Source organism: Mesoplodon bidens (genome assembly GCF_964165515.1).
Source record: "Mesoplodon bidens genome assembly, chromosome: 1".
Lineage (NCBI taxonomy): Eukaryota > Metazoa > Chordata > Mammalia > Artiodactyla > Ziphiidae > Mesoplodon > Mesoplodon bidens.
In genome coordinates, this window is record NC_138176.1 from 185,784,169 (window position 1) to 185,798,680 (window position 14,512).

The 14,512-nt window shown below is 37.5% G+C and overlaps 1 protein-coding gene across 2 annotated transcripts in view; it reads left to right on the forward strand.

Moving 5' to 3' along the window:
• Window positions 1–14,512, forward strand: part of BMP2K (BMP2 inducible kinase) — a 133,199-nt gene that overhangs the window by 46,099 nt on the left and 72,588 nt on the right. For both annotated transcript variants that reach the window (XM_081227877.1, XM_081227878.1), the window contains exon 2: window positions 11,347–11,465. In XM_081227877.1, coding sequence (XP_081084003.1) covers window positions 11,347–11,465 — 119 coding nt within the window. The remainder of the gene's footprint in view (window positions 1–11,346; window positions 11,466–14,512) is intronic.

Consider the following 14,512-nt stretch of genomic DNA (forward strand, 5'->3'; position numbering starts at 1 on the left):
TGAAGTCATCACTGTTCATTTATTCTCAATTTGGTGAGCATCTTTATGATCATTACTCTTTATTAGGTAAATTACTTATCTCTCATTCATTAGGGATTTTAATTTTTTTTTCTGAGGTTTTATCTTGTTCTTTCATTTGGAACATATTCCTCTGTTTCTTCATTTTGCTTGACTCTCTGTGTTGGTTTCCATACAGTAGATGAAACAACCACCTCTCACAGTTTTGAAGCAGTGACCCCGTGTAAGAGATGAATCTTGTCATTCAGCCCTGCCTCAGCTTTTGGTTGTCTCTTAAACATCTGTGCTTGCCCAAGCAGCCTATTACATTTTTAATACCTCTCAGTAGTTGTGGATGTGCCAAGACTTATCATTGTCCCAAAGGGACCACTTACTTTCAAATAGTTTATCAACAAAAATCATGTTTTACAGTTTCTTTCAAAACTAGTAATTAATCAAGGATTATGTATTACATTTTATTGTAATGTATCCCTGCTCCCCTCATTTTTGTACTCCACATATGGAACACTGTACAAGAAAGCTAGCCAGAGTTAATCTCTCAGACTTTGTCTGAGTGTTTCTTTGTGTTATCATTTTCCATATTCTCCTAGCCCCTGTTTTCTGTAAACTGCAATTTAAGCCATAAGTTTTATTAGGTTAAAAGTTTTTAGCAAAGGTACTTGACAGGTGATGCTGTTTAATTACTTCATATTCCATCACATCAAGAAGCATATAATGTCAATATTAATGCCAAATTAGTGACCCCCAAATTTCTCCTATGAAAAGGAATGTTTTTCCTTTTGATACTTTGACACCATGCAACTATCCTACTTCTCATAAACCTTTCATCTAGGATTTTGTCATACAGTGATGATCCTTGCTGAATCAGTTTCTTAATATCATATTTCTCAACTTTGAGACTTTTCTCCCAGTTCACTGACAGTCTCTATCATTTTGGGGAGTGAGTAGAGTCCTTCATGTTGGGCAAGAAAACGGGTTGAGAACCTCAGTTATAGGAAACATTTAATGGTATCTAATTTTATGTAATTTTTTCCAAGTTGGCTTTTCAGTTCTTTGGAAAGAAAATACTGATTAGGAACTGAGGGACATTCAGAATGCAAATTATGCCTGATGAAATTGATTTCTTGTAGTGATTGGGAAACTTTTTTGCTTGTAGTCAGGTTATGTTAAAGAAATTAGTGTATGTTAGGTTTAACAAGGCAAACCTTGTTAAAAAAATACCTTTTTTTTTTTCTTTCCTCAGAGCAGTTTGGTTAATTCAAAAGTGACTTAACAGGGGCTTCCCTGGTGGCACAGTGGTTGAGAGTCCGCCTGCCGATGCAGGGGACACGGGTTTGTGCCCTGGTCCGGGAGGATCCCGCGTGCCGCGGAGCGGCTGGGCCCGTGAGCCATGGCCACTGAGCCTGCACTCCACAACAGGAGAGGCCACAACGGTGAGAGGCCCGTGTACAGCAAAAAAAAAAAAAAAAAAAAAAAGTGACTTAACAGTTATGTTCTAAACACATTGATTATTTAGTTTTCACTTACTATTGTGTGAGACCCTCATCAAGTTGCTTAACAACTAGTGGAAGAGACAGATTGATAAACAGGAACAAATATGCTATATGGTATGGAACAGAAAGCTGTGAGAATTTTAAAGAGGTGCTGTGCATACAATTAGGAAGCCTAATTGTATGAACAAATATTTATTAAGGACCCAATTTGTAGTGACCTTTTGGATCACTACAAATCCATTTTGAATTATGGTTACATTAAATGTTTCTTGATTGTTGTTTGATGACATACTTCTCATCTTCCTAAGTAGAAGATAGAATACATCCTTAAGTACAACTACTAGATAAGTGGTTGCATTCCAACAACAATTCTTTGACAGTAACTGGATGTCTATCAATTCAGTTCAATTCTGACAGTACCCAGAGTAAGTGCAGACCCCACAAGTGGGCCCAGTCCTACAAGATTGCCCCCAGTTTAAATGACAGGGAACCACTTCTGATGGACTTGGTTGACTGCAAATTTGGGTATTCCCGTGACACACTCTTCAGGTTTGATAATTTGGTAGAACTACTCACAGAACTTAGGGAAGTGCTGTAGTTATGACTACTATTTTATTATAAAGGATACAAATGAAAAACCCAGATGAAAAGGTACATAGGATGAGGTCTAGAAGTGTCTCTAGTGCAGGAGCTTTTGTTCCCATGGAGTCAGGATGCACCACTCTCCCAGTATGTTAGTATGTTCACCAACCATGAAGCTCTCTGTACCTTGTTACTTGTAGTTTTTATTGAAGTAGCTTAACATAGGTTTGGTTGATTAAATCATTGGTCATGTGATTGAACTCAATCTCTAACCACTCTTTTCTCCTCAGAGATTGGGAGGTGGGATAGGAAAAAGTCTGAAAAGTTTCAACCCTCTAATCATACACAGTAGTTGGTTTTTCTGGGACCAGCCTCCAACCTGAAGCTATCTAGGGACATCACCAGTAATCACCTCTTTCACATAACAAAGACCAATATCCGTCATTAATTCTTTTATTTTCATGGGATTTTGAGAACATTTGGAATGTTTTATAGTATTCTTGTAATCCAATATTTGGAAGTATAAATTTAGTATTAATTTAGCAGCCGTGCCTGGAACTGGGCTTGAATTGAACAATATGTTGAATTGGACATAGAAATATATAATAAGTGGAATTTGTGGTTACTGCCATAAATTCTTTTGATTTATGTATAAAATGAGTTAAAAAGTGAAGTATGTGATAATACAGTCAAAACTCTATATAGAGGTGCCTGAGGGAGTGAGGAGCATGAATTGGGTTGGTCCTGAAAGCCTTCTGTGAAGAATGTGTGTTGGAGAATTTGGTGGATATGGATTGGTGGCAAGCAGATAATGGTCCTCTCTTGGATTACTATAATGTCTCAACTAGTTACCTCCCACTAAATGCATTCTTCAGATAGAAATAATATTAGCTAATACTTAATCAGAAAATTTTGGAAAATATAGTATTTGGAGAAATATAAACAAATTATTCCATTTCATTCTCAGAGCAGGCACTGCTGAAGACCAGTACAGTGTTTACCATGTTTAGGTGTAAATCATAGTTGATGAACACATCATCTCTCTATGTAGAAAACTTAACATTTTGCCAGATCTACGTCTGATATAGGATTGGTGAAATTATCAAACTTTAATTTTTAGGAACAGGGGTTTTATGAACAAAACATGGTTAACATTTTTCCCCTAATTTTCCTAATTCATAGGGATGGAATTACTTTGTTATATGTATGGTTGAGAATGGATGTATAGTAGGGGTCCGCAGTGCCTGGGCTGCAGACTGCTACTGGTCCGAGGCCTGTTAGGAGCAGGAGGTGAGCAGCCGGTGAGGGAACAAAGCTTCCCATCTCTCCCCATCACTCTCATTACCGCCTGAACCCCCCCCACCCCCCCACCCCCGGTCCATGGAAAGGTTGTCTTCCACGAAACCAGTCCCTAGTTCCAAAAAGGTTGGGGGACCGCTGATGTATAGAATCCATGGTTTCTTCAGGAATTTTTTTACTGTGGTTCAGTGTGTACTTAACTAGGTTGTGCATCAGAACCATCTGGGGGACTCCCACTGCCGCCCCAGTTAATATTCAGTTTATATTATTATATGTTCATAAGAACATATACAAAAGTAGAAAAATGAGTAAGGGGAGGTTTAGCAAAATGTATGTATTTGGCCTGACTTGAGACCTTCTGATTCAGACTTGTCAGAACCTGGAAACAATTCAGGATAAACACACACACACCAGCTCACCAGGCAATTCTGATGCAGTTATGCTTGGGAATCATTGCTCTAGGGGAATCTCTAAAATATCTCAAAACAAATGCTATATAAATGATTTATCTTGACCTGTACCCATACTACTTCTGTATCTAGATATATTCTAAGTTTTAGCATTGTCTTTAATTTTTTAATCAAATTAAATTTGAGCAGCTTAATTAGCACTTTATTAATGCTACTAATTTGTTAACGTTTGCATATGAAATTAATGTTAAATGAGCATCTTTTAAACAAATGCCCTGAATTGTTAGAGCTTTTACTTAAAGTACCTTTCCCAAACATCATCTTTTTCTCTCCTGGTAACTGCCTTGTGAGGTGTTTGATTTGATTTCCCCTACATTATATACATGGAAATCCAGATCTATAAGGTGGGAGTTGTACAGTTTCTTATACGTGCAGTTAGAGGATTTGGAGACTCCAGAATGAATCTGTACTGATTCTGGACTGTCTTCCTAGGAACTCTTTTCCCCTGTTGTTTATCCCCAATAGTTTACTTTTCCTTTGAGCATTTTGCACTGAACTGGAGTGCTAGTGCCTTATCATTGCTGAGATTGCTGTGTTAGAAGGACTAACAAATTGATAAAAGTGACATTTTTAAAAAAATTTGATCTTGAAACTTCACTGAATTTATTACTTCTAACAGTTTGTGTGTGTGTGTGTAGGTGCGCATGTGTGTGTGTGGTGTGTGTAGGTGCGCACGTGTGTGTGGAGTCTTTAGTGTTTTTTTAATTTTTTGGAATTTTGGAATTTTATTTATTTTTTTATACAGCAGGTTCTTATTAGTAATCAATTTTATACACATCAGTGTATACATGTCAATCCCAATCTCCCAGTTAATCACACCCCCCCCACCACTGCTTTCCCTCCTTGATGTCCATATGTTTGTTCTCTACATCTGTGTCTCAATTTCTGCCCTGAAAACCGGTTCATCTGTACCATTTTTCTGGGTTCCACATATATGTGTTAATTTACGATATTTGTTTTTCTCTTTCTGACTTACTTCACTCCGTATGACAGTCTCTAGATCCATCCACGCTTCTACAAATGATCCAATTTCGTTCCTTTTTATGGCTGAGTAATATTCCATTGTATATATGTACCACATCTTCTTTATCCATTTTTAGTCAATGGGCATTTAGATTGCTTCCATGACCTGGCCATGGTAAATAGAGCTGCAATGAACATTGGGGTGCATCTGTCTTTTTGAATTATGGTTTTCTCAGGGTATATGCCCAATAGTGGGATTGCTGGAGTCATATGGTAGTTCTATTTTTAGTTTTTTAAGGAAACTCCATACTGTTCTCCATAGTGGCTGTATCAATTTACATTCCCACCAACAATGCAGGAGGGTTCCCTTTTCTCCACACCCTCTCCAGCATTTGTTGTTTGTAGATTTTCTGATGATGCCCATTCTAATTGGTGTGAGGTGATACCTCATTGTAGTTTTGATTTGCATTTCTCTAATAATTAGTGATGTTGAGCAGATTTCATGTGCTTCTTGGCCATCTGTATGTCTTCTTTGGAGAAATGTCTATTTAGGTCTTCTGCCCATTTTTGGATTGAGTTATTTGTTTTTATAATATTGAGTTGCATGAGCTGTTTATATATATTTTGGAGATTAATCCTTTGTCCTTTGATTCCTTTGCAAATATTTTCTCCCATTCTGAGGGTTGTCTTTTTTTTTTTTTTTTTTTTTTTTTTTTTTTTTGCGGTACGCGGGCCTCTCACTGCTGTGGCCTCTCCCGCTGCGGAGCACAGGCTCCAGACGCTCAGGCCCAGTGGCCGTGGCTCATGGGCCTAGCCACTCTACGGCATGTGGGATCCCCCGGAACAGGGCACGAACCCGTGTGCCCTGCATTGGCAGGTGGACTCCCAACCACTGCGCCACCAGGGAAGCCCTGTCTTTTCATCTTGTTTATGGTTTCCTTTGCTGTGTTTTTAAGTTTCACTAGGTCCCATTTGTTTGTTTTTGTTTTTATTTCCATTGCTCTAGGAGGTGGATCACAAAAGATCTTGCTGTGATTTATGTTATAGGGTGTTCTGCCTATGTTTTCCTCTAAGAGTTTTATAGTATCTGGTCTTACATTTAGGTCTTTAATCCATTTTGAGTTATTTTTGTGTATGGTGTTAGGGAGTGTTCTAATTTCATTCTTTTACATGTAGCTGTCCAGTTTTCCCAGCACCACTTACTGAAGAGACTGTCTTTTCTCCATTGTTTATCCTTGCCTCCTTTGTCATAGATTAGTTGACCATAGGTGCGTGGGTTTATCTCTGGGCTTTCTATCTTTTTCCATTGATCTATATTTCTGTTTTTGTGCCAGTACCATATTGTCTTTTTTTTTTTTTTTTTTTTTTTTTTTTGTGGTACGCAGGCCTCTTGCTGTTGTGGCCTCTCCCGTTGCGGAGCACAGGCTCAGTGGCCATGGCTCACGGGCCCAGCCGCTCCATGGCATGCGGGATCTTCCCGGACCGGGGCACGAACCCGTGTCCCCTGCATCAGCAGGCGGACTCTCAACCACTGCGCCACCAGGGAAGCCCCCATATTGTCTTGATTACTGTAGCTTTGTAGTATAGTCTGAAATCCAGGAGTCTGATTCCTCCAGCTCCGTTTCTTTCCCTCAAGATTGCTTTGGCTATTTGGGGTCTTTTCTGTCTCCATACAAATTTTAAGATGATTTGTTCTAGTTCCGTAAAAAAAATGCCATTGGTTATTTTATAGGGATTGCATTGAATCTGTAGATTGCTTTGGGTAGTATAGTCATTTTCACAATATTGATTCTTCCAATCCAAGAACATGGTATATCTCTCCATCTGTTGGTATATCATCTTTAATTTCTTTCATCAGTGTCTTATAGTTTTCTGCATACAGGTCTTTTGTCTCCCTAGGTAGGTTTATTCCTAGGTATTTTATTCTTTTTGTTGCAATGGTAAATGGGAGAGCTTCCTTAACTTCTCTTTCAGATTTTTCATCATTAGTGTATAGGAATGCAAGAGATTTCTGTGCATTGATTTTGTATCCTGCAACCTTACAAAATTCATTGATTAGCTTTAGTAATTTTCTGGTGGCATCTTAGGATCCTCTGTATAGTATCATGTCATCTGCAAACAGTGACAGTTTTACTTTTTCTTTTCCAGTTTGTATTCCTTTTATTTCTTTTTCTTCTCTGATTGCTGTGGCTAGGACTTCAAAACTATGTTGAATAATAGTGGCAAGAGTGGACATCATTGTCTTGTTCCTGATCTTAGAGGAAATACTTTCAGCTTTTCACCATTGAGAATGATGTTTGCTGTGGGTTTGTCGTATATGGCCTTTATTATGTGGAGGTAGGTTCCCTCTATGCCCACTTTCGTGAGAGTTTTTATCATAAATGGGTGTTGAATTTTGTCGAAGATTTTTCTGCATCTATTGAGATGATCATATGATTTTTATTCTTCAGTTTGTTAATATGGTGTATCACATTGATAGATTTGCATATATTGAAAAATCCTTTTCATCCCTGGGATAAATCCCACTAGATCATGGTATGATCCTTTTAATGCGTTGTTTCATTCTGTTTGCTAGTGTTTTGTTGAGGATTTTTGCATCTATATTCATCAGTGATATTGGTCTGTAATTTTCTTTTTTTGTAGTAATTTTGTTTGGTTTTGGTATCAGGGTGATTGATGGTGGAGTAACAGAATGAGTTTGGGAGTGTTCCTTCATCTGCAGTTTTTTGGAAGAATTTGAGAAGGATGGGTGTTAGCTCTTCTCTAAATGTTTGATAGAATTCACCTGTGAAGGCATCTAGTCCTGGGGTTTTGTTTGTTGGAAGATTTTTAATCACAGTTTCAATTTCATTACTTGTGATCGGTCTGTTCATATTTTCTATTTCTTCCTGGTTCAGTCTTGGAAGGTTATACCTTTCTAAGAATTTGTCCATTTCTTCCAGGTTGTCCATTTTATTGGCATAAAGTTGCTTGTCATAGTCTTTTAGGATGCTTTGTATTTCTGCAGTGTCTATTGCAACTTCTTTTTCATTTCTAATTTAATTGATTTGAGTCCTCTCCCTCTTTTTCTTGATGAGTCTGGCTAATGGTTTACCAATTTTGTTTATCTTCTCAAAGAACCAGCTTTTAGTTTTATTGATCTTTGCTATTGTTTTTTCTTGTTTCTATTTCATTTATTTCTGCTCTGATCTTTATGATTTCTTTCCTTCTGCTAATTTTGGGTTTTGTTTATTCTTCTTTCTCTAGTTCCTTTAGGTGTAAGTTTAGATTGTTTATTGGAGATTTTTCTTGTTTCTTGAGGTAAGCTTCTATAGGTTTAAACTTCCCTCTTAAAACTGCTTTTGCTGCATCCCATAGGTTTTGGATCGTCATGTTTCCATTGTCATTTGTCTCCAGGTATTTTTGGTTTCATCTTTGTTTTCTTCAGTGATCTCATGGTTATTTATCAACATATTGTTTAGTCTCCATGTGTTTGTGTTTTTTACGTTCTTTTCTCTGTAATTGATTTCTTTTTTTTTTACGGTACGCAGGCCTCTCAGTGTTGTGGCCTCTCCCATTGCGGAGCACAGGCTCTGGACGTGCAGGCTTAGTGGCCATGGCTCACGGGCCCAGCCGCTCCGTGGCATGTGGGATCTTCCCGGACCGGGGTACGAACCCGTGTCCCCTGCATCGGCAGGCGGACTCTCAACCACTGTGCCACCAGGGAAGCCCCATGTAATTGATTTCTAATATCATAGCATTGTGGTCAGAAAAGATGCTTGATATGATTTCAATTTTCTTAAATTTACTGAGGCTTGATTTGTGATCCAAGATGTGATCTATCCTAGAGAAAGTTCTGTGCGCACTTGAGAAGAAAGTGTAATCCGCTGTTTTGGGATGGAATGTCCTATAAATATCAATTAAATCTGTCTGGTCTATTGTGTCATTTACAGTTTGTGTTTCCTTATTAATTTTCTGTTTGGGTGATCTGTCCATTGGTGTAAGTGAGGTGTTAAAGTCCCCCACCATTATTGTGTTACTGTCAATTTCCTCTTTTATAGCTGTTAGCAGGTGCCTTGTGTATTGAGGTGCTCCTATGTTGGGTGCATAAATATTTAAAATTGTTATATCTTCTTCTTGGATTGATCCCTTGATCATTATGTAGTGTCCTTCTTTGTTTCTTATAATAGTCTTTATTTTAAATTCTATTTTGTCTGATATGAGAATTGCTACTCCAGCTTTTTTTTGATTTCCATTTGCATGGAATATCTTTTTCCATCCCCTCACTTTCGGTCTGTATGTGTCCCTAGGTCTGAAGTGGGTCTCTTGTAGACAGCATATATATGGTTCTTGTTTTTGTATCCATTCAGCAAGCCTGTGTCTTTTGGTTGGAGCATTTAATCCATTTACATTTAAGATAACTATCAATATGTATGTTCCTATTACCATTTTCTTAATTGTTTTGGGGTTGTTTTTGTAGGTCCTTTTCTTCTCTTGTGTTTCCCACTTAGAGAAGTTCCTTTAGCATTTGTTGTAGAGCTGGTTTGGTGGTGCTAAATTCTCTTAGCTTTTGCTTGTCTGTAAAGCTTTTGATTTCTCCATCGAATCTGAATGAGGTCCTTGCTGGATAGAGTAATCTTGGTTGTAGGTTCTTCCCTTTCATCACTTTAAGTATATCATGCCACTCCCTTCTGGCTTGTAGAGTTTCTGCTGAGAACTCAGCTGTTTACCTTATGGGAGTTCCCTTGTATGTTATTTGTCATTTTTCCCTTGCTGCTTTCAATAATTTTTCTTTGTCTTTAATTTTTGCCAATTTGTTTACTATGTGTCTCGGTGTGTTTCTCCTTCGGTTTATCCTGTATGGGACTCTCTGTGCTTCCTGGACTTGGGTGGCTATTTCCTTTCCCATGTTAGGGAAGTTTTCAAGTATAATCTTTTCAGATATTTTCTCGGGTCCTTTCTCTCTCTCTTCTCCTTCTGCGGCCCCTGTAATGTGAATGTTGTTGCATTTAATGTTGTCCCAGAGGTCTCTTAGGCTGTCTTCATTTCTTTTCATTCTTTTTTCTTTATTCTGGTCTGCAGAGTGAATTCCACATTCTGTCTTCCAGGTCACTTACCCATTCTTCTGCCTCAGTTATTCTGCTATTGATTCCTTCTAGTGTATTTTTCATTTCAATTATTGTATTGTTCATCTCTGTTTGTTTGTTCTTTAATTCTTGTAGATCTTTTTGAAACATTTCTTGCCATCTTCTTGACTTTTGCCTCCATCCTTTTTCTGGGGTCCTGCATCATCTTCACTATCATTATTGTGAATTCTTTTCCTGGAAGGTTGCCTATCTCCACTTCATTTAGTTGTTTTTCTGGGGTTTTATCTTGTTCCTTCATCTGGTACATAGCCCTCTGCCTTTTCATCTTGTCTACCTCTTTGTGATGGTGGTTGTTGTTCCACAGGCTGCAGGATCGTAGTTCTTCTTGCTTCTGCTGTCTTCTTCTGTAGTTCTTCCTGCTTCTGTTTTTCTTGCTTCTGCTGTCTTCCCTCTGGTGAATGAGGCTATCAGTAATTTTTTTTGTTTTAAAATTATAGTTGAGCTGCAAAATATCCTATGCCAAAATAAGTTTTAAAAACTTAAGGTGGAAATCTTTGTTTGTATGTGACAGAAGTAATTGTCCTTTAGAATACCTGACTATGTGTTTCAGATATGATGCTTTCTCGGGTACAGTTAACAGACTGTGGCATAAATAATGAGGACATTTACAGTCTCACATGAGAGGTCTGGAAGGCTTGTGTAATTCAGTTGCCAAAGTGATTCAGTGTTTTGGGTCATTTTCTCTCTGATTCTTTTTTCCATCATGACCACATATGGTTGCCATAGGTCTAAAGATTATATTCTTATACAACAAAATCCAAAAGCCAGAAGGAAGAGCAGAGCCTCATCATAGAAATCTTTTTTTTTGTTTTGTTTTGTTTTTTCTGGAAAATCTTTTCTGCAACCCTCAGCATACTTTTCCTTATGTCCCATATAGCCAAAATTGGTGACATATTCAGTCCTAAATCAGTTGCTGACAAGAGGAAACGAGATTCCCATTATTGCCTTAGAACAGTGTTGGTTGATCCCCTGGAACTTTAAGAGGGACCCACCCATCTGATCCCGTTGATGTCTCATATTAAATGACATCAGTGTTTTGTCATCACTAAGACGGAGAGGCTGATGGGTAGGCAATCACTAGTATTTGCCAAACTATAGTGATATAGTTAAGTTGTAACATTTTCCACGTCCTATATAAGAAATATTCCCACTCAAATGTTATTTGTATATTTTAACTTGAGAAGCATGTTATCCTGATGTGCTACTTCATGATTGGCATAGGAAACCAATGATTTGGCTGTTAATTTAGTACAATGTGTTAGTTGTTTACTGTTCTTATTTTTGTCTTGTGTACAATCAGTTTATTTCCCTGTGAGATTAAGCTCCTCAGTGCCATTACATAATTTTGGCAGGAGCTTCAAATTCTTCTTATTTAATCGATTCTTGTTCTTCTAGGTGGATTCTCCACAGTTTTCCTGGTGCGGACTCATGGTGGACTCCGCTATGCATTGAAGCGAATGTATGTCAATAACGCGACAGACCTCAACATTTGTAAAAGGGAAATTACAATTATGGTAAGTGAAAGAGTAATTCCATTTGAAAAATTTGGTGTATTTTCTTTCAGTTTTTCACATAACATTAACCAGCCTTTAGGCAAGCTGCTTATTGGCTTGGGCACATCTAGATAACCTTTGAAGTGTACTCTTTATAGCCATACTTAGGGCTAAATACAAACAACTCCTACCTTTCCTCCCTTCCCTATTGTAGTTCAACAGGCAAGCTTCTCTGCTTTCTTTTTTCCTTTTTAAAATAAATTTAAATTATGGAATCTTTTGAGAATAGAAGAATTTAGAAAATTAGTGAACACCAGTTTACCCCCTACCCAACTTAAGAATTAAAGGCTTACAGATACAGTTGAAGCCTTCTGTGTCTTCCTCTGTAACGCTATCCTTATACTGTTATCCTCATCCAAAAGGAAACCCCTATCCTGAATTTGGTGCTTATGCTTCCCCTGGGTATTTAATACATTCACTTATATGTGTTAGTATTCACAGACAACAGTTAGTTTTGCTTTTCATTTTTAAAATCATGCTGTAAAGTTGATTTGTGTGTGTGTGTGAACTCTGTAGTACTGGTAAGGTATGCTTCAGCAAGGAAAAAATTCTTCTTTAATATTAGGAGAAGTGAAAAATATTTTAATACACCATTAAAGAAAATTTCAGTTACTCAGTTAACTAGATTAAACATTTTGAGAAAATTACAGAATAAAAATTTCCTTTTTTTCTAGAGTTGCCTATTGTCAGTGCTCTGGATGGTTTCTTTTTTTTTTTTTTCGTGGTAAGCAGGCCTCTCACTGTTGTGGCCTCTCCTGTTGCGGAGCACAGGCTCCGGACGCGCAGGCTCAGCGACCACGGCTCACGGGCCCAGCCGCTCCGCGGTATGTGGGACCTTCCTGGACCGGGGCACGAACCCGTGTCCCCTGCATCGGCAGGCGGACTGTCTACCACTGCGCCACCAGGGAAGCCCCTGGATGGTTTCTTATTCTTGTTCTCCTCCTCCTCCTCTCTTCCTCTCTTCTTTTGTTCTCTTCCTCTTCCTCCTCCTCATCCACTGTTTATCAAGTGCTAATATATATATTTAACATTTTTGTTTTATTGAGGTGAAATTCACACACTACACATTTTATAATTCACATTTTAAAAAGAACAATTCAGTGGGTTTTAGTACATTCACAGTATTGTGCACAGACTGCCTCTACCTTGTTTTAAAACCTTTTCATCACTCCAAAAGGAAACCCCTGCCCATGAAGCAGTTGCTCCCCATTCCACTCTTGTTCCAGGCTTTGGCAACCACCCATCTATATTATGTCTCGATGGATTTACCTATTCTGGATATTTCATATACATGGAATCAAGCAATATATGACCTTTTGTGTCTGGCTTCTTTCACTTACCATATTTTTAAGGTTCATCCAGCACTTCATTCCTTTTTATGAGTGAATAATATTCCATTATATATACTATATATGTATCAAAATTTGTTTATGTGTTCATCTATTGATGGACTTTTTAAAAAAAACATGGATAGACATTTGGGCTATTTCTACCTTTTGGCTATTGTGAGTAGTGTTGCTATGAATATGTGTACATATGTATTGTTTATTTTCAGTTCTTTTGGGTATGTATCTAAGAGTGGAATTGCTGGGTCATATGGTAATTCCACATTTAACTTTTTAAGGAACCATTAATTCCACAGCAGTTGAACCATTTTCTGTTCACACCAGCACTGTTAGGAGGTTTCTAGTTTTTCCACTTCCTTGTAAACACTTGTTACTGTCAAGCCTCCCCAACTGCTAAGAGGGAGATTTTCTTATTTTGTATCAACATCTTTATCAACACACATATTTTGATCCTTTTTGTTTGAAGATAGGCACATATATACAGTATGACTTATCAGAATTCTGCTTTTATTGTCCCTATTCCTTAGCTAGACTAGAGTTGATTAGGTTTGAGACTTGCTTTTTTTTCAGGTAAGGCTATTAGTCAAAAAGGTGAAAAGATTTACTCCAAGATAATAGGGAATCTTAGACTAAGTTTTCTGACTTGAGCCCAGATATGGTATTGTACTGTAATTCTTCCTTTCAATAGATTTTGTATAATTTTGAGATATATAAAATATAGTCATCGTCAACCTCAGCAAAACTCAGATCCTATACTTTTAAATAAGATATTTTGGGGAGGTGAGCAGTTGTCTTCTGAACTGTTTTTCGAAGACTAATCCTTCACTATTTATGTTTATTTATGAATTATTTACATGTTCAGCTGCCGTTAGCTAATATCTCAAATTATATTACACACTTAAAACTAGGTTTATTTTAATGATAGTGGATGTAAATTATTTTAAACAGTATTCTTGATAAGAGTTTTTAATTTACAGACAGACCTTATTTAGATCATTATGATTTTTAACCTTATAAATGTTGATGATTGTCTTGTACTAGGAGCAAAAGTGTCAGATTTCCCATTTTCTTCTTATTTTCTTGTACTTGTAATATTGTGTTATCTTTATGGTTTCTTTACAAAAATCCTTTTTAGCTACTTGTTTAGTTTTTTAGGTTATTTAGTTAAAAGTACATACATTCATAAATTCACTTGACTAGGTGGACATAAATTGCAATATGTTGCAGACAAAACAAACAAACGAGAGTGTAATCGTTAGTTCATAAATATTAGAGCTTAATTTCTTTATCTTTTTAAGATAAAAATAAGTAAAAGTTCTGATATTTTATTCTTGAGCCCCAAAGGACTATCTCGTACACTCACTTTTGGAAACTTTTTTTTTTTTTTTTTAATTTATTTTTGGCTGCGTTGGGTCTTTGTTACTGTGTGCAGGCTTTTCTCTAGTTGTGGAGAGCAGGGGCTACTCTTCGTTGCAGTGCGCAGGCTTCTCATTGTGGCTGCTTCTCTTGTGTGGAGCACGGGCTCTAGGCATGTGGGCTTCAGTAGTTATGGCACTTGGGCTCAGTAGTTGTGGCTCACGGGCTCTAGAGATCAGGCTCAGTAGTTGTGGCACACGGGCTTAGTTGCTCTGCGGTGTGTGGGATCTTCTTGGATCAGAGCTC